This window comes from Eptatretus burgeri, chromosome 10 (assembly GCF_056783735.1).
Source record: "Eptatretus burgeri isolate ZD-2024b chromosome 10, Ebu_testis_v1, whole genome shotgun sequence".
NCBI lineage: Eukaryota > Metazoa > Chordata > Myxini > Myxiniformes > Myxinidae > Eptatretus > Eptatretus burgeri.
The window spans coordinates 45,998,858-46,021,820 of record NC_140970.1 but is presented as its reverse complement, the minus strand read 5'-3'; the positions used below and the strand labels follow the sequence as shown (position 1 = coordinate 46,021,820).

General features: G+C 44.4%; 1 protein-coding gene across 6 annotated transcripts in view; it reads left to right on the top strand.

Annotated features, from left to right (window-relative positions):
* FANCD2 (FA complementation group D2) overlaps window positions 1–22,963 on the top strand; it is a 273,881-nt gene that overhangs the window by 231,759 nt on the left and 19,159 nt on the right. For 4 of the 6 annotated variants that reach the window (XM_085898102.1, XM_085898101.1, XM_085898105.1 and 1 more), the window contains 3 exons: window positions 11,893–11,967; window positions 17,627–17,773; window positions 20,523–20,615. In XM_085898102.1, coding sequence (XP_085754228.1) covers window positions 11,893–11,967; window positions 17,627–17,773; window positions 20,523–20,615 — 315 coding nt within the window. Of the gene's footprint in view, window positions 1–11,892; window positions 11,968–16,851; window positions 17,028–17,626; window positions 17,774–20,522; window positions 20,616–22,963 lie in introns of those variants that run through there. The other 2 variants (XR_015062404.1, XM_085898104.1) reach the window with 2 other exon arrangements.

Below are 22,963 nucleotides of genomic sequence, written 5' to 3'. Positions count from 1 at the left end.
TGATTTCCTTCTCCTGTCTCATTCCTTGTTCTTTCAGTACTCTTTCTTGTTCCTCATTCTTTAATCTGGCCTTCGCTTCCAGCTGTTCGATCTGTACTGTGTGGTTTCTTAATGTTTCATTCTCTGTTGTCGTTCTTTCTTCTCTCACCATCCTCAACTCGTTTTGTAATTCCCTCTCTTTGTTCTGGTGTTTCTGTAACTCAGAAGCTTTCTTTTCCAATTCCTTTCTCATCTCCGCACACTCCGACTTTGCTTTGGCTTCGAATTGTTCAATCTGCTCAGTGTGGTTCCTTAACGTTTCATTCTCTGTTTTCTTCCTTTCCTCTTTTAACATCCTCAGTTCGTCTTGTAATCCTCTTCCTTTGTTTTCGTGTTTCAGTATCTCAGAAGTTTTTGTTTCCAATTCCTTTCTCAATTTGCGTGCTTCTTCACTCATTTCATCTCTTCTTTCCACCGCTTCCCTCCTCAATTCGTCCCTTTTTTTACTGTATTCATTTAGTTTTTTCTGCCATTCCTTTCCCATTCTAATCTCCCTTCCAGGATTTCTCTTTTAAACTGGCTTGCCCTTACCTCTCGCTTCAGTAGTTCCAATTCTCCATCTTGTTCGCGTTTTTCCTTTTCGAGCTTTGTTTTCCTTTCTCCTTCCTCCCTCAATTCTCCCTGCAGTTCTTCGAACTGTTCTGACTTTTCCAGCAATTCCTCCGCCCTTTCCTCGAGCTGTCTCTCTCCTCTTTTTATCTTCCATTCTAGGCTTTCTCTTTCCTGATTGCCTGTTCTTATCTCTTCCTTCAATTGTTCCAACTCCCCATCGTGTTCACATTTTTTCTCCTCCAACTGTATTTCCCTCACTCTCTCCTCCAGTTCTTTGAACCGCCTTGCTTGCTCCAATAATTTTTCCATTAATTGTTTTACTTCCAAGTCGTGCTCCTTTTGTTTCTTTTCGAGCTCGGTTTTCCATTCTTCCTCCCATTGTTTCCTTTCCTGGGAGATACCAATCTGCTGTTCCTCTATTCTTTTGTTCAGTTTGCTCTTTGCATGTGAGCTCCTTGTGAGCCAACGGCCATCCATATCTAGTGCCCAACTGTGTCTGCGGACGTCCTCCTGCAGTTGGGTTACTTCTTATTAGGAGGTTGGTGGCAGGATTTGCACTCCAGCCACCGTAAAACGCTTCATTCCGCAAAACGCAAAAACGTGTCTGAAACCCACTCCGTGGGAGTACCTCCTGTGCAGCTTCCCTTCGCAGGGCAGCTCACCGGATGATGGGATTGGGGCAAAGCCTTCGGGACCCCCAATCTTTGATAGGAGGGAAACCACGGGGTAACATCCCTGGGTCAGATTGCGGGAGAGTGTGTCGGAGTGGTGCTGAGGTGTCGTCCACCAGACGGCGGTCTCCTTGGGTTAACCTGAGGCGGTCCCTTCGGGTGGGTGCCTGGAATGTCCTATCCCTAAGAGAGGATGATCACCTGTCTCTGTTATCATCTGAGCTCAAGCGTTTGGACATCGGGATTGCAGCTCTCTCTGAGGTTCGGAGACCGGATTGCGGCGAGATAATGGTGGGTGGTTACACCTACTATTGGTCTGGTCGCTCTGATGGTTACCATACCCAAGGAGTTGCTGTAGCTGTGTCCAATAAGCTGACCCCAATGATAATTGAGGTAACACCGGTCAACGAGCGTATTATGAGATTAAGGATTCGTCACTCCTTAGGTGTCATTTCCCTGGTCTCTATTTATGCTCCGACTGAGGCGAGTGATCTTACCGTGAAGGACACATTCTACGCCACACTCGAGTCTGTGGTTGATCAGTGCCCCAGACGAGATACACTTCTAGTCTTGGGGGATTTCAATGCATCGACTGGAACTGATAGGGATGGTTATGAGGTGTGTGTTGGTCCCCATGGGTCAGGAACTATGAACCAGAATAGCACTAAGTTCCTTGACTTTGCAAGAAGTCATGGACTTAGGGTGGCTGGTTCATGGTTTCAGCGCCCGCAAGCTCATCGCTGGACTTGGTATTCCAACGCTGGCGGTGTGGCAAAGGAGATTGACCATGTCCTCATTGACGGTCGTTGGAGGATGATCCAGAACTGCAGGGTCTACCGGAGTGCTCAGTTCCTCAATACTGACCACAGGCTTGTTGTAGCAACTCTAAAGCTGCACCTTAAATCCTGGAGAATGGTACCATCCCAGCCTAGGCTGGATGTTGCCAAGCTCAGGGATGAGAGAGTAGCTGAGGAGTTTGCGAACAGGCTGAGTGGACACTTGGGGGGTCTGGGTGCTTTGGGGGTCCTGAAGAGTTGTGGAGCACCTTCAAGACCACCGTCCTTGATGTTGCCGGTGGATGCCTTGGAGTTCACCGCAGGGCAAAGAAGAATTTTGTCTCTCAAGGGACACTGGATACCATTGACCAGAGTCGCAGGGCCAGGCTGAATGGCAGAGCTGAGCTGTTCAGGGAGCTGAGGCGTAAAACTGTACGTGCACTGAGGGTGGACAAGGAGGCCTATGTGCGAGGAATCTGTGAGGGGTAGAGCATCACCTGTGGACAGGTGATTCTCGTCCCTCTTACAGGGAATTCGCGCATTACGTTCATCCAAGCCCATCCCTCGGAGCACTGCAGTTCGAGCAGAGAGTGGTAGGCTCTTGACAGAGGAGTCTGAAGTGAAGGCCCGCTGGGCCAGTTACTTTGAGCGGTTGTACCAGGCTGATCCCCCAGCTGTCGAGTTGGACGTCAAGGGTGTTACAATCCCTGTTGCTGACCCTCGAATGAACTGTGGTCCACCATCGCTTGTGGAAACACGGGCTGCGGTGAACCAGTTGAAACGGGGCAAAGCTCCAGGGATCTGTGGCATCCATGCCGAACTTCTCAAGGCTGGTGGAAATGCTGCACTCGCGTCGTTGCATGCAGTTTTGTGCTCTGCCTGGAACACAGGCATCATCCCAACTGACTGGAAGAGGGGCCTTGTTGTCCCTCTCTGGAAAGGGAAGGGTGATCGCCAAGACTGCAACAACTACCGAGGGGTGACGCTGCTCTCAGTGCCGGGCAAGGTCTTTGCTCGGATAATTCTTGATAGGGTTCGCCACCATCTGCTTGAGCACCAGCGTCCAGAGCAGTCAGGCTTTACACCAAACAGGTCAACGATTGACCGTATCCTTGCACTTCGTGTCCTCACCGAACGCAGACGAGAGTTTCGGCAGGGGCTGCTTGCAGCCTATGTTGATCTCTGTAAAGCGTTCGATTCAGTGAATCGGGATGTCCTCTGGAGGATTCTTGGTCTTCGTGGGGTGCCACCAAAACTGATCGATCTGATGTCTGAACTCTACTCTGGTACTGAGAGTGCTGTGAAGTGTGGTGGTACCATCTCTGACTTATTTCCAGTTGTTACTGGAGTTCGTCAGGGGTGTGTACTTGCCCCCACACTTTTCAGCACTTGTATGGACTGGATTTTTTGGGAGGATGTCGGAGAGATCAAGTTGCGGTGCATCGTTTGGCAAATGTCAAGACCTCGGACCTTGATTTTGCAGATGATGCAGTCATCTTTGCGGAGACTTTAGACATCCTCTTGGGGGCCCTCGAGGTGCTGAATGAGGAGTCGGAGCCGTTGGGATTACGGATTTCTTGGGTCAAAACAAAGATCCAGGCTTTCGGTGACATCTTGGATGCTGCTGTCCTGTCTGTGTCTGTTTGTGGTGAGGATGTTGAGGTCGTGGATAGATTCACTTACCTTGGCAGTGATATTCATGTCTCCGCAGGTTGTGAGCCGGAGGTCAATAGACGTCTGGGTCGGGCCTGGGGAGTCATGGATTCACTGGATCATGCGGTGTGGCGCTGCCGGTACCTGTGCGGGAGGACGAAAGTCCGAGTCTTCAGGTCCTTGGTACTTCCAGTCTTGCTCTATGGGTGCGAGACTTGGACTTTGACCAAGGATCTGAGACGGAGACTTAATTCCTTTGGTACCAGGTCTCTTCGGAGAATCCTTGGCTATCGCTGGTCGGATTTTGTGTCCAACGAGCGGTTGCTGAGAGAGACTCGGATGAGATTTGTTACCTGCATAGTCCGTGAGCGTCAGCTGCGGCTGTATGGACATGTGGCTCGTTTTCCTGACGCTGATCCTGCTCACCAGATTCTCTCAGCGAGGGAGTCTCATGAGTGGAGGAGGCCAGTGGGCCGACCACGTGCCTCATGGTTGCAGCAGGTTGACCATCATCTCAAGGAGATGGGGATGGGCCTGGCATCTGCCTGGGGGATGGCCAGACGGAGGCCCCTGGAGTACCGGCGGAAAGTGGACGCAGCGACGCGCTGTTCTGGCACATGCTCCCATACCTGACCTGACTCTTTGCATATTCCAACTGACGGGTATAAAACACTACCAAATTCTTTTTCCCACGTAATTTGTCGACTCCATTGGCCAAGTCATGTTTTTGCCACCGAATTCGTTCCAGTAAATCGTCCAATCGCTGTGTCCCCCCGTACACGTAATTTTTCTGAAGCGCGTCTGCGTGCCGTTGTGACTCGTCCACTCCACGTTGCACCTCCTCGATATATTCTTCATAACGCTTCACCTTTTCCAAGACATCCCCCAATTGTGCCTGAAGCCTGCCAATGCTCGCATAGTCATCCTGCCACGCCTGCCATGGCACATGCCGTGACCACGTGCCTTGAACCGGTGACTGGGAGCTCACGCCTCATGCTGTGCCATTAATATCAGCCCGCTCCGTGCTGCCATTGTGCGACTCCGTTTGCCGGCAAAGTTCGTGCTCAAGCCGCTCCCACTGACCACAGTTAGTGGTGGGGTTATAATTATAAAAAGAACCGACCTGGGCCATGGATCCTACATGACGACACATACCTAATACCCCGGCTCCCGCTCGCCTTGAGACGCCATCTTACTTCTCTTAAAGGGTTAATTTAGCTCGCTCGTAATTTGGAGGGAATCGGGGGTCGCTCCTCTCACCCCTGGACCGATTCCCGTGAATTTAATTGGAGACAGGAGAGCCCGTTTTCCCGTTCTCTGTTACCAGTGCCATGAGGAGGGCGATGGGTTTGTATCGCACGACCTGACACCAGTGTCGCGGATTCGCGCCCGCCGGCGTGCGAACGGCCACGTAACTCGAATCGCGGCACGTCGCCCACCGGACGGACAATCCAGTCGTGACCCTCTCGGACTAACGCCGGGAACCAGTCACGGGTGGACCTTTCGGTCTCACCGCGATCGAGCCAATCGGCCCCCGCGTGGGATAGGGTTGCTCGCCAAATTCGACCTACCTAAGTACCCACACGGAGGGTAGACCCGGCGATCGCACCTCGCCGCAGGTCGACTTCGGACACGGGCCACTTAAGCGACCCGTTCCGTACTATCGGGATAACCGAGCGGTGTTATTCGTCGACCTCGACGGTTCGATTAATTATCGGGCGTCTTAACCCACGACCAACCCTTTACGTGAAGCAAGATGAGGATTCAATGAAAGAAATGACGAAGCGAAGCTGGAAAATAGTTCAATAATAAGCACATTTATTTCGCGGCACACGGGAAGCACACATAAACAATTCCACCAAAAGCACATAGAAAAGAAGAAGACAAAAAGCAAATGCGACAATGCAGATCTAATACCGACTACGCGAGCACATGGCAACACTTATACAATTTTACTTCACAGACGGCGCCGACAACACATATTCCCAAAGCAAAAGAAAAGAGAACCACCCTCCAGGAGGAGGGGGTAGGCGGGCCTGGGGCCGAGACCGTGTCGGGCCTACCCGTCTGATGATGAGACGCGGAGCGGCGGTGGTGCCTCAACTCCGCGGGCCTCGCGGACGGTGTCTGGTAGGGGGTGGGAAGGGGGCCCCCCTTTTGTCGCACTATCTCAGCGCGGGGGGGAAACAGGAGGGGGTTGCTGATGCTCGGGGAAAGGAGGATTTCACAAAATCGCGGGTCCCGCGACGAGCGTCTTCACCACGACCTCGGGCGCGCCGCTGGCCTTTCTCTCCGCAGTTCCCCGAATCCGACGCGAGCACCCCCTCGTCCACCTTCGCCGCCGCCTCTCCACAGCTCCGTCCTCTTCACTCCGACTCCGCGAACTCCCACCTGCACTGAGCTCTTCCTCCGCTTCCAACTCAACTCTTCCTCCTGCGAACTGCCCTCCTTCTCAACTTCCACTGGACTCGACCGACGAACGCGGTCGTTTTTATAAGCCCCGTGGCTTCGCTCCTTCATCTTTGACCCTCTGCCTCCGACCTTTCACCTCTCTTGCTGGCTCCCCATTGGCCCGAGGAAAAGTGGGCGTGAATGCTTTTTGATCCATGAATTTGCATATAGCGACCGCCCTCCAACGCCCTGGAGGCGGGGCCAAATCGCCCCTCGCTCACCGATTGGACGGACCAAAAGTGGGCGTGAGTCGTTTTTGATCCGTTTTTCTGCGGAAAGTCCGCGATGCTTTTGAACACGCTGCTCGGTGCGCGCTCTACACGAGTCCAGCATCGGTGCCCACGAGTGGCGCGAGATGACGGTGATGCGATGGTGGCGAGTTGTGACGGTAAAGGTCGTGGCGGTTGTGGTGAAGCGGCGTTGTGGTTGGTGGTTGTTGTTGTGATGGCTGTTGAGACGTGGTTGGTGGTGGTAATAATGGCGGTTGGTCCAAAATAAAGATAGTAAAAGAAAAACGGCTATTCTGAAGAGTCGCAGCCCTCATGAATGACATTTATTCCCTCTAGACAACGGGTTTGGGCCTAACTACACATATACTTACCGAGATATCTCACCTAAGGGACCTGAATGGTGGTTTGCGAATTTGGTCAACCACAAATATATATATATATATATATATATATATATATATATATATATATATATATATATATATATATATATATATATATATATATATATATATATAGTCAACCCCGCTTCATCGCGGTTCACCTATCGCGCCCCCGGTTCATCGCGGGTTTTCCCTTGGAATGTAACTAATTTTCTCTGTGGATTCCCCCGGTACATCGCGGTAATAATATATAAAATATAAATTATTTAAGCAATAAATTATAACGCGTGGTGCTCAACCAGTCACACAACGCATGAGACAAAGTTTCGCTTGTGAACTTCGAATATTTTCTACGCTTTTTTCTCCAAGCCCCACGATGCCGCCCAAACGCCCTGCACCTTCTAAGGCTTCTGGCAAGGAACCGAAGCGCCAGAGGAAGGTCCTGGGACGCTCCAGGAGAAGGTTAAGGTAAAGGTGCTCGATATATACTTCGGGAAGGAAAAAGGTTTGCCGCCGTTGGACGAGCACTGCTCATACCCAGCACCTCAAAACCGACCAGACCAGACTAGTCGATCTCCGGCACCTCAAACCCAATCACTGCCAAACCGACCAGACCAGACCAGATGAGTTGATTTTTGGGTGGGGGAGGCGTTCATTCATCGCGGATTTTCACTTCGCGCGGGGAGGTTTGGAACGTAACCCCCGTGAGAAACGGAGGATTACTGTATATGTGTGTATATATATATATATATATATATATATATATATATATATATATATATATATATATATATATATATATATATAATAGATATATATATATATATATATATTTATATTTATATATATATATGATAGATGGTTAGATTGTGTGTTGTTTGTTTCAGTCAGCAGGTGTTGTTCACTGGTTTGAAGCTCTGAGCACAAGGTTGCTTTCTTTTTGTGCAAACATTAACTTGATGCTCATTTAGATTTTTTTTTTTCCAACCAACGTCTTCAATGCCACGTTATATAATGTTTGGCCGAGATTACCAGATATGTGATGAGGAATGCGAAGACAAAAACCATTTTTAACTTGTTTGTGCCATCTATATTCTATAGGACATTAAATTGGATCATTGTTTTCAAGACGACAAATAAAATGGAACAAATATTGAAATATGATGCATAAAATGAATATTTCAGCCACACAAGGAAACATTTTTGGGTTGCAAGTGCCTGTTTCAGCCTTGGTCTTCTCATCCCAGTGTTGGACATGTATGAGAGTGCTTCTTCCATTTGAGTAACTGTTTGTTGGTCAATAAATCATATTTACCTGCTGAAGAGGCTCCAGTGACTCTTGTTGCACACTCACAGGTAAAACATCAACAGAATGAACATCTTTATCTGTTGTCACATCCACACCATTACTTATTTCAACCTGCAGCACCATATTTGGTTTTAAATAAATATTTACATCATTAAAACGAGAATGGCACTCGGTAGAGCACATACCTTCGCCAGATTCAACAGTTTACATTTTGTATTCGACTGATATGCCAGATCTGCATCCATTCTTTAACCAAAATCTTATTGACTTGTTCTTGTCACCTCCCCAACTTGTTCACCAAGTTTTGTCATAATCGATCCACAGTGTTTTGAAATATTGTGCCATACTGTATGTCATTTTTGGTCTGATCTCTCAATTGTGAAGAATCACTTAAAAAACAATTATTGGATCCATATCTTCACCAAAATCTAATCAATTTGTCTTTGTCACACACCCAACCTGTCCACCAAGTTTTGTCTGAATCCGCCCATAACTTTTTGAGAAAAATTGCTCACAGACAGGCAAACAAGGCTGATCACGTAACCTCCATACACTTTCGGTGGAAATGGAAACGAGATAATCAAGGGTGCATATCAAACAGATGATGAAGCAACAACTGAAGTCACATCAAAAGTTGTCAACCTTAATTTCCTTTTGTCCCAGTCATTCTGGAGTGGTTGGAATGTTTACATTGATTTTTAAGCCATAGATTAACAGTAGTCAGCGAAGTGACAAAATAATCTCGCCAAGACGTAGCTGTAGATCCAAGCATGGTTCTCTGTAAAAGATGGCAGCCAGCGGTTTATGTACTCCTCCCTTGCAGGATACCGCTGCCATTTTTGGCTGACTTTTCAAAATTGAATATATCATGCACGTTAAAAAAACGAGAGATTTTACATTTTGTGGTGAAAAAAAAAAAAAAAATATATATATATATATATATATATATATATATATATATATATATATATATATATATATAAAAGCCTGTTATAAACTGCTAAGGAGGTCGGTGTATTATTTGCTAAACCTACAATCTATCAAATTGATCGTTGAATCGAGTGAAAACGAAAACGAGCCGCTTCCACTTTTCTGCTCACTGCGTGCTGCATGTATGCTCTCATAATGAACGCTCTGTCGATGTACCACTCAAGATAATCAGTGTGCTCAGCACAACTCGGACCTTGCTGCACTTGGTGAATGCACCTATTTTTCATTCAACGGATACTTACTTTCACACGTGTGGAAAACCCTGATTAAGTAGTAGTTCCACTGCCACGACTTTCATGTCTGTGAATTTTGTAGCAATTTGACCATCGTGCCACACCATTTGTATCATGATTTTTATTTCTTCTGCCTATGGTCGTGCACTTTACGAGCAGTGCCCCGCCGTTCTGTTGGGAAAAATTGTACATCATCTGGGAATGTTACAGTGTTTGCTCTTGGCTGTGAAAGTAAAGAAAAAGAAATAAAGGAGTCGTTTCACAGATCTCAGTCCTTATCCCCTTGCTGCATGGTCTCCCACAAACGCATCGATTTGTTGTGTTGCGGCGGTGTTAATTTTCCCTGTGCGTCTCGGAGCGATGCATTGGTGAGCCGGTCATATGATCGCATATTCTAATGTAACTACTTCAAAGGTTTTCGGATTAATGCAATCAATGAGGGTTTGAGCAATCCATTAAAATATAGCTTCTTACAGTTTGTTAAATTCAGTTTCTTTTTGCGTTTTTTTCTTTTTTTGTTATTAAATATTTTGAACTTTAAAAATTAAATATGTGTATACCAAAAAGGGCAAGCTAATTTGTTCCCTGCTGTATCTGCATTGGAAAATTGTTTATACACCACCTCTAATTTACTTGTAAATACCTGTATTGAAGTATTTGTCAGATGGCACGACATTCCGCAAAGCCTTCTCCACTCTTAACACCATAATGGGCCACACCATAATGAGTTCAGTTCAAAACTTTTTATGTCTCAGCAGCCGAAGGTGCCGGAGGCATTGTTTTTGGGTTGTCCGTCCATGCGTGTGTGCATAACAGATTTTCTTTGTCACGATAACTTGTAAATCACTGAAGGGATTTTCACCAAACTTGGTACAATTATGTACTGTGATGCAAAGATTAACTGATTTGATATTGGGGTCTACTGTCATGTGACCTTTAATTGAAAATCTTTGTTAAGGCAATTACTTGTCAACAACTAATGGGATTTCAACCATACTTGGCACAAGTATACCTTATAATACAAAGATAAACTGATTACATTTTGGGTTCAAAAGATCGAAGGTCAAAGGGGCATGTGCCCTTTAATTGAAAATCATTTTCTTACTACAATAACTTGTGAATCACTGAAGGATTACAACCAAACTTGGCAGAAGCATGGAGTGTAATAAGAAGATGAAAACGAATTAATTCAATTTTGGGTGCAACGGGTCAAAGATGATTTGCCCTTTGAGAATCATTGCGCTGACTACAACTCGACTTTGAAGTATGCAGTGTTCTCTCTTCTACCTATCTCTTTTGTCTCGTTCTCTCTCCCTCTTTCCCCTCCCTCTTCCCCCTCCCTCCCTCTCTCGACCTTAAATTTTTCATGTGACCTCTAATTGATATCAACCATAATCGTGGGTTGGCATCTCACATGGGCGTAGGCATATCTCTCGACGCATTCACGTTGAATTATATTTTCTCGTTAAATGATATTTTGGACATTTCCTATTTTAATTATTTCAGTTGCATGTGTGCATGTTTAAAATTATCTGATTAAAATTAAAAAAAAAAATTGAATTCCTGCTTGCGGATGCAATTTGTCGTCCCTTTTTCTAGCTGGATGTCACGTGACTGCGCTCATTAATCCATCACAACCTTTCAAACCAAATTGAATCTCGAACCTCAGGCAGCCAGTCATACATCACACACAACCCAATTTTAGCCATTCAGGTTCTCTCTCTCATCGATGATTTTATTATTGGGTAAAATCTCCAGACAACTACTGGGGTTAAGCAATAATATGGATTTGTGTTTTCATTTGTATGTAATAACCTGCAATGATCAGTCACTTAATCATTGCAAAAAGTTAGGCACAAAGGATAAATTACTATCATTGGAGAGCAATGTTCTCCATTTTCACTTGTTCATTAATATTTCTTGAAATACCAAAATATTGTTGAACTTTATACCAATAGCATGAAAATGGTTTGTGACGATGCAGAAATACATGTATTCAGAATGTAAGGTAATCGAAGTGAAAGTCAAAATATTTTCCCTTTTCAAGTACTTCTACCCTGATGATTTCGGAAGCCACATGCCGCTGGCAAGAATGTGTGACAATGGATGTAAATGACATTTCAAAGGACTAACATCTGTGCTGAGTTTTGCTGGTGCAAAACACTTCTTTTCTGGGTGTTTGGGGGAGTGGGGGAGGAGAGGTCTTTTTGACTTTGACAGATTATGTTATCAGTATATATTTTGTGGTGCATGTACAAGCATCTAATATTATATCTTGTTGAAGACATTTACACCAGAAGTAGAAATGCTGTTACTTGGGATTTCAGCAAAAAAATAATAACCAAACTTAATTTTATGTTGGTTCACAAAAACCATCACAAGGCCTGTGTCTGCCAGAGTGTGGGCCATTGTTGTTCCGAACAGCATGTTCTGGCTTAGATTGCATGCACCCTCCTTGGTTAAGCCACTCAATAATTCAATGTCTGGAATGCAAAATGTGTGATTACCTGACATTCTCTTTTCCAAGTTGCTTGGAGTGCATTTTGATTTTGGTTTGCAAACTAGCTCTTCACTTATTCATTTGCACGCGTGCTCTCTCTGGCAGAACGAGGTACACAACCTGCTGAAAAGCCTGCAGCAAAGTACGAGGCAACTCCACCACATGTGTGGTCATTCCAAGGTGAGTCATTCTGCATGTACCGCACAAAGCCAGCCCTCTCCACATGACACGTGCTCATAATACGTCAGTCTTGCCGTCGGTGGTTTTCAGCTTGCACTGACTTGATTGCTGTGTATTGCTGCGCACTTGAGTGAATGAAATTACCTTTTAATGTGCACCGTGTTACTTTGTGCAGTTTTCTGTCATTTACAAAAAGGTAAAAAGCAGTTTAAAATAGAGGCAAAAAGCTCATGTGGAGAAATAAAAAATGTAATTCATCAGCCATTTACTTTTAATGTCAGGCTACTTGCTTGTCACCACTGATATATACAAGAAATTGAGTATTTACCTTTTTAGCTCTGATTTTTATTTATTTATTTGCTTCAGTACACAAGTGGTATCTGATGTTGAGTTTGTTATAAATTTAATTTTTTATATTTCACTTCAACCAGCCACAGGGGTGTCAAAATTTAAACTGATGTGAAATGGGAAAACACTGTTCCATCAGGAATATTTATTTATTTATTTATTTTTATAGCCACCCCTGTTATAATAATGAAGAATATTTTATTTTCTTCCATCATATCTTTATATTGCGTCTTATTTGTTCTCCAAAATCGACCCGCAATCTGTTTATTTGTGGAAACCTCTTTGGGCTTTTATAGTGCCTAAAGTTTTCATTTTCTTGGACTGGAAATTCACAAAAACTGTAATAAAGCAATCATCGTAGACCAATGAAACCAAATTTGAGATAAATCCTTGATGGATCTTTGGATCTTTTGATCCATGAGTCATTTCAGGTCAAGTCAAAGATGCAAGACTGTTCCAATTGATCGTTTTCATCGATAATGGATTCCTTATTTTTCTTTCATCTCAGGAATTGATCATAAGTCTGTGATTGATGAGATGAATGCAACTCTGTTTGAAAAAGTTTATTCATGTGACATGTTGAAACCATGTTTCGCTTGTTCATTGGCTTTCTGGGTATTTATTCGATCAGCAATGACTAGAATTGTAGATTATCTAATGCACTAACTAATTGGCTAATATTGACCGATGACAGCAACACACTGCATTTTCTGCACAGTAATGGTGTCACAAGATGACAAATGAGAAAAATCGGAATAATTATATCAGACTCAATGGCATAGATCCTTAGAATGTCTGCTCTGAGTCTGGGAGGTCAGCAGTCCGATTTCGACCTTGGCTCCAGTCATACCAAGCATTTTAGAAATGATATGTGCTGCTTATTGCTTGACACACAACTTTTGGAGAATAGAGTATGGACAAATCCCATGAGGGGGGGAGTAGGGGAGGGGTAATGATTTCTCCCTTAAAATGCTCCACTTAGAGGAGAGAAATGTGTTGCCACAAGATGCCTTTTCTGGTACCCAAAGTTGTCACTTTCCACAAGATCAGCGGTTGTTTTTCTGGTCAACTCCGGTGTTGTCTCGTGTATTTGTCTCCATGCGTGTGTGATTTGTATTGCACATCCTCCACGAGCATTAGACCCTGTAAGGAAGAAAAAAATAACGCCCCAATTTTTCTCGATTGCACGTTGATGGAAAAATACAAAACTGAAATGGTGGATCATTGATCGATGGTCGGCTGGGTTTACAAACCATCACTTGACGACCAATTCCAAACACAAAGAAGATATAAATTATTCTCTTTTACAGATCGTTTTTAGTATTCCAAAACACATCACACAGCTGGCATTGAGTGCTTTCAATTGACATTACTTGCCCTTTTAGCTGCAACAGTGGAACATTATTGTGGTTTGAAGTCAGAATTACTCCTTCAAACGGGTAAAATGTCAACCTTTTCATGACGTTTATCCGTAAGACTTGAAAGGCTGATGAAAATTACGTTTGGCGTGGGCATGTGTTTATTGGTGTTGATTGGTGTGCAAAAGCTAATTGAAATGGGATGAGCTCAAAGTTTGGCAGAACACGACGAAGGGAATGCCGCAGAGCCAATGTACTTCTTGTGCATTTAATTTACCCTCTTATTTTAATCCTTGAATGCCCGTCATTTGCCATTGGCTTTGATGGAAATGGCAACCTTTTGCAAAGGTCTAGGAAAACCATGAGCTTTGATTTTGTATAAATATATAATAAAAACTGTTGCGAATTAATTGGTGGATTAATGACGTTCGGTATTTTTATTTTAAATGATGCAAAACTGTGTTTCTTACCTGTTGCTTTGAGTTTGGGTTTGGCTGTTTGATATTCCCATCGGAACCTCTCACTCAGGACAGGAGGAACCCAGGCTCAAATGCCAAATGTGTTTGTCCATTGTCTACTGTCATTGTAATACAGTACATGTATTCTATTGTTTCGGACTCGGGGTTTGGAGATTACCAGGAGAGGAAGCACTCGGATTCCTCCTGAACGCCTGGCCCTGTCGGCCGATGTGCCACAGATAAGTCCGTGGCCCATCGGGTTGTGAAACGACTACGGGCGCCGATTGACTCCACCAAGCCTGGCAGAGTTCTCACTCTTTATGAACGCGTTACCTTTCCCATGGATTGGCGACGTCAATTGGGGTCACCCTCCTACCCTCCAGACATACTTTGTCTATTTACCTGTTTACGTACGGGCTAACCCCAGAGCCAATTAATGAGGTACAGCTTCCTGTCGAACTATGCTTGTACACTTTGTGGGACCAATGAAAGAAAAGACAACCGAGACAGAGATGAAAGAACAACCAACATCTATTTGTTTGCACAAACACAAGCAAGCAATAATTGAACACGTATTTGCAGGCAAAATGCACGGAAGCGTAGACTTCACCCTCACATGTGTTCCCCTTAGACAGACTTACGTGGACAAATAACACATGACCATCATTCAATCTGGGAAGAAGAGACAGGAAGAACTGAGGAGAAAGAAGCAGAACATATTGTGGGGTCAACTCCTTCTCTCACCTCACACAACCCAACAGGGCTGTGCCGGTCGAAATATACATGGGTGGGGTGGGGGGCGGGGGGGAGGTTGGCGGTGGAGTGACGAGGCGGTGTGATGATGTGATGTGCAGCTGCATTTTTGAGGCGTCCAGAACAAGTAGGCAAATCCTCTCTGGCATCCTCGATATGCCAACGGCAAGCAGCTCCGTTTCCTCCAGAGTAAAGTTCACAGGAAAGACTGCCGCCCTGGTGCACATGGGACAAGCAGCTGCACCACGAACGCTGTCTCTGTTGCTTTTTGTCCTCTCAAGCTGCTGAAGCTTCACGTCATTCTCTCCACCACGAACCACGCCGCGTTCTGGGATTTTTATTCTGCTCACAGGACAAGCTTTGAGGCGACTGCTGTTCCATCTGCACTCCAGGCTCTTACTGCCCTCTCGCCATGGCTTTGCGAATCTCGTCTCGTGCGAGATTCTCCTATTGGTGCGTATCCAACCGGGGGTGGGTCCACGATGCACCCCATGGAAAATTCCGCTGTCCCTGAGGGAGCCTTTAATGCAGCCCTCATCACCACCCCTCATCCGCAAAAGAGGCGGAGAGCACCCCCATCTCCTCCCTGTGCGCGCAAACATTCCACTCTCCAGTGCGCACTGTGTCGTGCATGCAAGGTGTGTTGTACTTTACTGCATATGGGAAAAGCGTACTTTATTTCATTCTTGAGAAGCTTTGTCCAGCATGATGAATGTGGAAGTGCATGGAAGGAAGAATGGAGGAAAAACAATTTGGTGCTGGTCTGGAGGATTAATTTCTTATGGTGAGGGACGGGTGGTTGGCTTCAAATAATAAAAGAATGAGTGGATTTGAGTGGTGAGGAAGACAAATGCACCAAAGGACGAGAATAAACCTGCGGGGTTAAAAGAAAGACCAACAGGATGAAAGGGGTTATTGAATTGAGGTGTAGTGAAGGGGATTATTGGTGGATTGAGAAAGTCAGAGGGGGGTTTGTTGGAATGGACCGATGGTGGATTGAGTAGAAAGGCAGAAAGTAGTGGGGGGCTGGGGGACATCACATGGGGGATACACAAACTGACTTCAACACATGTACCCCCGAACTCTTAGACAAGGGGCAAAGATCTACCTACTACATAAACTAACGAAATAACTCATTCTCGGGACTCCTACGTGTACATGTATGCTCTCCCCTGGTACATTTCCAAAACCGTCACACTATTACGCTTGTAATTGTAATTTTCCTCACCCATTCCTAAAGGGATTGGACAGGGTGTGTGTGCGCGCGTGCATGCGTATGTGCGTGCGCGCATGTGTGATTGTGTATATGTGTATATGTGTGCATGTCTATATGCTTGTGTCATATATGTGTGTATGCGTGCGTGTACGAATCTGTGATGCAGATCAAGTTTAATGTGGCACGGAAAGCGATCACCTCGGGCGAGGCTCTTGATTGATAAATGCCAATGTCTTCTTGTACTTATTACCTCTCTACCAAAGGTGGATGGAGCTTATGTTTTCACCCCTGTTTCTCTTTCTTTCTATCTGTCTGGTTGTCTCAGTTTGTCTGTTTGTCTGTGAGCAGGATGTCTCAAAAGGTTATGGAGGGATTTAGATGAAACTTGCAGGGCCGGTGTGTGTGTGTGTGTGTGTGATATGGATGAACAGATTTCATTTTGGTGAAGATCTGCTTCTGGATTTGAGAGTATTTTAATTTTCATCGTTATTCTTCACCATTGAGAGATCGGGCCACAAATGATATATAGCATGCTATTTCAAAAATGTATCGGGCCCCATATGTTATCGTGGATGAAGCAATGCGGGGCGGAGGTATGTGCTCCACCGAGTGCCCTTGAAGTTAATTATGTAACACACCAGTACACAAAATGCACCACACAAAACTACACTAACACCACACTGAACAAGTGCTGGTGAGGGTCTGCAATCTCTGATTGCTCTTTTTCTTGTTTTCTCTGCAACTGCTTCAGCGATTTTCATGAAACTTTCTAAATGGGAGCACCTACACCCATGAAGAATCCGGATCTTCACCAAAATAGAATCACTTCGAGCTCGTCACACACCCAACCTGACCACCAAATTTCATCTGAATCCCTCGATAACTTTTTGAGATATCCTGCTCACAGACAAACCTTTGGTGGTGGAGGTAAATATCCATTTCCCTTGCAAATGATCAGTCATAAATGGAATTTTTTGCGGTGAAATGTATTTATTAACAACCGTTTTCGTCGTCAGTTTAAACTGGCAGCAATATATTGTTTTATTGGAGAGGGAAGATAAATAACCTTCACGAAAACTAATGGGTCATATTCCAGTGTTGCACTTTATTGTGACTCTCGGTGCTCAAAAATGAGCATTTGCTTTGGTCCGAAAAAGCTGTTGGTTCGGTGAATCGAGATCACCAAGAAGTTTGAGTGGAAGGACATTACACAGCCTTAAATAATTGGTTGCAAAACTGTTCGGGTGATATTACGATTTGGACCTTGGAGATTTTTGTCGATATGTGTGATTGTGTGCAATCGATCATGGATTCCTGCGCTATTCCCAGTGAGGTGGTAACGGAAGGCCATTTTCCGATGGGGATAAGCAAGTCGTATTACCGTGAAACCGGCAGAGCCCTGCAACATTTTTGTGATGCTGCTATTCCATTGGGTATAGATTATTTGTCAGAGCATTCTGCAGGTGTGAGAATTCATATATCTTGAGTCTCCTGTCATCACTGTGACTGCTGGGTGTGACTGGCAGGTTCGACAGGACACAGGCCTGACGCAGCACGTGCCACAGCTGAAGCGCAGCATGGAGGCATTGCTGTATCGGGTGAAGGCGTCCCTTGCCCTCAATCACTGCCCTGAGGCATTTTGGCTTGGGAACCTCAAGAACCGTGACTTACAGGTACTCGATGTTCCAAGTACCAGTACCATATGTCATGCTGCTTGTACGTGTGTCGTCCTCCAGTCTCTTTTATGGTTGCTTTCCGAGAGCTTGGGTGGATGGTGGCTTGCGGCAATGTTGCCAAGCATCTTTCTTGACTGCAACAAAAGTTAGTGGATGCTTTCTCTTTAAATTTCACAACATCGAGGGAAAAATAATGCAGCGAGTTTCCTTCGACCTTGGAGATGTTCTTGTCTGCAGTGTAAATCGCTTCCCTAAAAGTTTTTTTATATATATATATATATATATATATATATATATATATATATATATATATATATATATATATATATATATATATATATATATATATATATATATATATATATCTCCTAAGGCTTTTGCTTAAAATGGCACGTGGCAGTAAGAATGCATTATTCTGCTCGTGCCTTAGGGATTGGTCATGGTGGAAAAGGTAGGAGGAGGGAATGGGAAGGGATGGGATATAGCCTGCTCTGATAGATATCATTGTCGTGTGTTTTTATTTTATTTTATTTTTTGTTTTTTCAACGTATCATAGATTATACTTTCTGTAACTGTGTCATTTGTGACTTTATAATTAAAAAAAAACAATCTGTGGGTATAACAGCTGCGTTGTCTTAAAGTTATCAACCCTTACGTGGACATCTGAACAAAATGCCACGAGGATGAGTGATCACTTGAATCCGAAACATTGCGGTTTATATGTCATTGAATTCTACTGCCCAGGTGAAATTTTTTACAGGCAAGTCAGTTGCTATTTGAGGGCAATATACTGGCTCAAGTTGGGGTTGAAGTTACAGCTAAAGCTGCAACAATGCTTGCTCTGAGTTATAGCAGCAGCTTAGTGACGAAAGACACTGCACAGCTAGCAAACGGCCTACGCCCTGGGGTTGGTTTCTTCAGGCTTATAAACATGCCTTGGCTGTCTCCTCCCTGCGGAACGAAGACCACACACCATACAAAATCCATTGGCGTGTTCTTAAACTCCAAGCCTGGGCTATTTGATAATGCCCAACCCAGCATGCCGGCCTTGAGCTGAGCAAACCTTCAATGCTCGGGGAACCTTGTGCCCACAAAAGACTGTTGTGTATCCATGCAGCACTCCAATCTTCTCAATCCAATAACACTCGCTTGATGCCATTCATACCGTACTGACACAGTCCAATTGCATCTTTGAGATCAACATTTGTGTGTGTTTGTAAAGGAAGTTTTAGTCTGCTTTTATATCATTTTTTTTTCAAAAGAAAACTTTTAATTGTGTGCTTGTCTCCCCCCAAAAAATCCAACAAAGAAAATGTGGACAAAATAAATGATTGTTGATGTTGGTGCAGTTGTGGGAGGAGAACCATTCCTTGTGGTGTGAATGTAAACAATTTTTTTTTTCTGATAAATGTGCTGGACTCACAGACCCAAACTCATTGATCCATATTTATTAAACATCTAAACGAAAATGGTTTGAGCGCATGATACAGTTATGTCCCCTTTGTGGTTTGTGTTTATCCGCAGTCAGGATTTAGAACACGTTCTTGCTTGTAATTGTGATCAATACCGGTAATGTTTCTCTGATTGTGTGCAGATTCAAAAATCCACTGCTCTGTTTGCTCTTTCGACGTCAGCATAAATGCCATTGTGCCATGCTTTGATTGTCACTCGTTTACTCCAGGTGCTGTCAATTTTCACAGTGTGAGAGGGGTTTGGGAAGGAGGGGGAGAAAGAGGTGGGTGGAGGATGATGAGGAAGAGGAGGAGGAGGAGGAGGAGGGAGAAAATGGCGAACAAAAACAGCAGTCTCTGTCAAATTGACGCATTTTGATTCCAGCCACATTCATGATGGAGTATCACAGTGCTGGTTTCCCGCACCGAGCACGTGACGTGCGAGCAGTGCCTCAGAATGAATAGCTCGCTTGCAGCCGAGGCGCGATTATCGGATGAAGTCGGTGCCATGCAGCTTTTCGGTGATGGGCTGTAACGGCGCTCCGCTTTGCCTCACAGATTTCCCAGCTGTAGATCTCGGTGACCGTGGAATCTTGGATCAGACTAAGTGTTTGGTTTTGATGCTGTAAACTGGCTGGTACTGTTTTTTTTCTCGTTTGCAAGCATTTCCCCTTGACAGATCAGCCTTTTGCACAAAAACGACCCGTGCGAGATCTATGTTCCAGTCGTAAATGTGTTCCATTATGGCCTTGGCCATGCTTCGTGCAACTGCCAGACCCAGTGCTTGCAACAAGATTGCATCACATATTCCAGATGCTTCCCCTCCAATCGAAGATTTACTTGCTCTTGACCCGGAAATAGGGTGTGCTTTCTTTGTCGTTTGCAATGAGCATACACATACTTTTGTCGTTTGCATTTAAATAAGAAGATTCCTCTCTCCAGCAGAGAGGACGTTGCTGCGATGAACAGAATGAAATCAGGCTTGTGCTGTCGGTGGAACTGTACTCCTGAGTACTTTTCTCCTTTTTTCTTTTTCTTGTGTGTTGGTTGGTTGGCCTCATGACTGCGCACTGATTCATCGAGCAGTTTGTATGCCTCCATCCCTCATCCATCATTGCACAGCTTCCAGCAGCCTCTCTGCATGTGAAACCTGTGCTCTTCGTCATGTTTTTTTTAAAAGGCGTCAACATTATCACAAATTACATGTATTCCTAATGCCAAGAAGACTCAGCTCAATGTAGCTTACGCTGTCATGTTATTTGAGCATAAAAGCCACGTTTGTGTCTTTGGAACAGGGCGAGGAGATCAGTTCTCAGGTTGCCATGGCGGAGAACACAGAGGGAGCATCAGAAGAGCCTTTTCAGCTGTTGGACGACGATATTCGAGAGGTATGGCGGGCATTTCCAGCTGTGATTGATGCCTGTAGATTGGCCCCCTTGCTTCCAAGTTGGAGATAGTAATCGTGATGTATTCAGGCCACCCGGTTAGCTTGTCTGAAAGGGTTTTTCCTTGAATAACCCAAGGCTAGAGGGTTTGTATCTCGACACAATATTAATCACATCCACTGCACGCCACTCAACCCCAGCGTCTGACTAATACTTGCATGTGTAATAAGAGAGGTGGGTAATCATTATTGGACTGTTCATCGTTTTTTAATGGCCTCACGCCTGGTGGGGAAGGTGCCGGCAATTATTTTCCTGTGGAAGTTAAGTTTAATATATTACCATTTGGTACAACACAAGCTCGCCGTTTTCCTGGTTTGCTGTTTACTGTCATAAAGCCTCGTGGTCCGTGGTTTATTTAGGCAGAGATGGGCCAACTTCAAAAAGTCTTTATAAACCCGCGTTGCACATTCGCGCTAAATAGGTATTCCATTATCTGGGTGAATGATCTGAAATCCTGCAGTTAAATGTTTTTTGTTTAATAATAAAGGCTTATGTTCCGAGGCACAATTAAATCGCAAAACTTTCACATCATAATAGACAGCTTTTGAGATAGGTTGCCCTGCTAAATATTTTGCATTGAAGACGTTGTCATGTAACCATTACTTGCAGCTGTATTATTTGCATTTAGTGTAAATTAGGTATGTACTGCACATCCTGTTCTGGTTTGATGTGAAGTTTAGCATAAATGGTATCTGCTTAATTTAGGATTAGCCTGGTGTTGGCTTAGTGGTTAGGGTGGCTGGCTTGGGATCTTAGGGCCCTGAGTTTGAGCCCCGTTGGCTGCTGAATTAACACCAGGTGGGGTTGACTCAGGCTGTTATCCTTCTGATGTTGGCGAAATGAGTACCAGTGTACTGGTATGGGGAAAAGCATCAGCGGCATAGTCGTGCCCCAACCCAACCCAACAAAATGGTAGTGGGCTGTTAAGAATTCTCTGATGGAACGAATCGGGAAGAACGAAAGCTCTGGCAGCTTTTTTTATTATGACTTATTTATTTATTTTTACTACCTTTGTGATTGGCTTTCACAGCCAAGCAAAGGCTCGCACCGGGTCATTGCTGGTCCATCAACATGGATTACAGTTTCTGAGTTAGTCATCTGATTACAGTAACACATTACTCCCCATCATTGGTAGGGCACTTGCCTTTGAGATTTCTGCGTTTGCGTTTGATTGCCGACAAAATGGTATTAAATTAAACTGTCATAAATGGGGGCGCTGCATCATGGAGCACTCAGTAAAATATGTAATCATGTGGATGGAAATAATACTGCAGTAACTTTTGTAAAGGTATGTTTTTTTTTGTCCAGTAGCAAGGCCAAACATAACCTGACAATTGATTCAAATACTTTTGACAAAGGCAGCAGCCAGAACGTGAGTAATAACCCTCATTAAAATTAAGCATAATTTCGAAGCCCTGCACTTTATTTGGGAAGCAATTCACCAAAATGTTGAAAACATGCTCGAATTTGTACACTAATTAATTGTTCATCCTGCTGGGTTCTCTGGACAGAGTAAGGAGCATGTCCACACCAGGCAGTGATGTGAATGCTGAACGTGGTAAGTAATATTAGGAAATACTGGTCCAGTCATTTCCATTTTTGGACGAGGTCAGCACCGAACTCTTGCCTCTTGCAAGGAAGCAAAGCTGCATTTGACTTATCAGGCAACCTGCATCATTTCCCAAGCATGCTCAACAGAGTTTAGGTCAGTTTAACTAACAGTTCTATCTCTATACATATGTGTATCTCCTGTTAGCATAAGCAATCTGGCTCTGTGGGGTCTAGTATTTCTATGCATCAGAGCAAAAAGTTATGATCTTAGAGCACCAGCAAAGTGGTGCATCAAAGTGTCAATATCTCATATGTGTACTGCTGGTCCTGTTGGTTTCCCTTTGTGAATGATGTGCAAGCCTGTCCGACCATTGTGACGCACTCATACTTCCCCTAATGGATCATTGACCAACTCTCACTTCTCGATATCGTGAAAGTCAAAAGTAAAGCTTGGATCTGTCTTTAAGAGTCTACTGGCCTCAAATTCCTTGAATTGTTTGAGATGGTATCACGTGCTTGGCTTATGCTTTTTTTTTTTACATTCGAGGGGATGCACACTGGTAGAAGGAGAGTTTCATGGCTTGGTCCAAGTGCCGCAGCCAACTCAAAGTTCTTGGTGTGTGTCATGTCCTCTTTGAGGCATTTTAAGATGCATTCTTTGACAAAGTTAAAATCTTCACTGTGGATCAAACTGCTGCCTAAATAACCCACTTTCACTTTTTAATGACTAACAACTATAT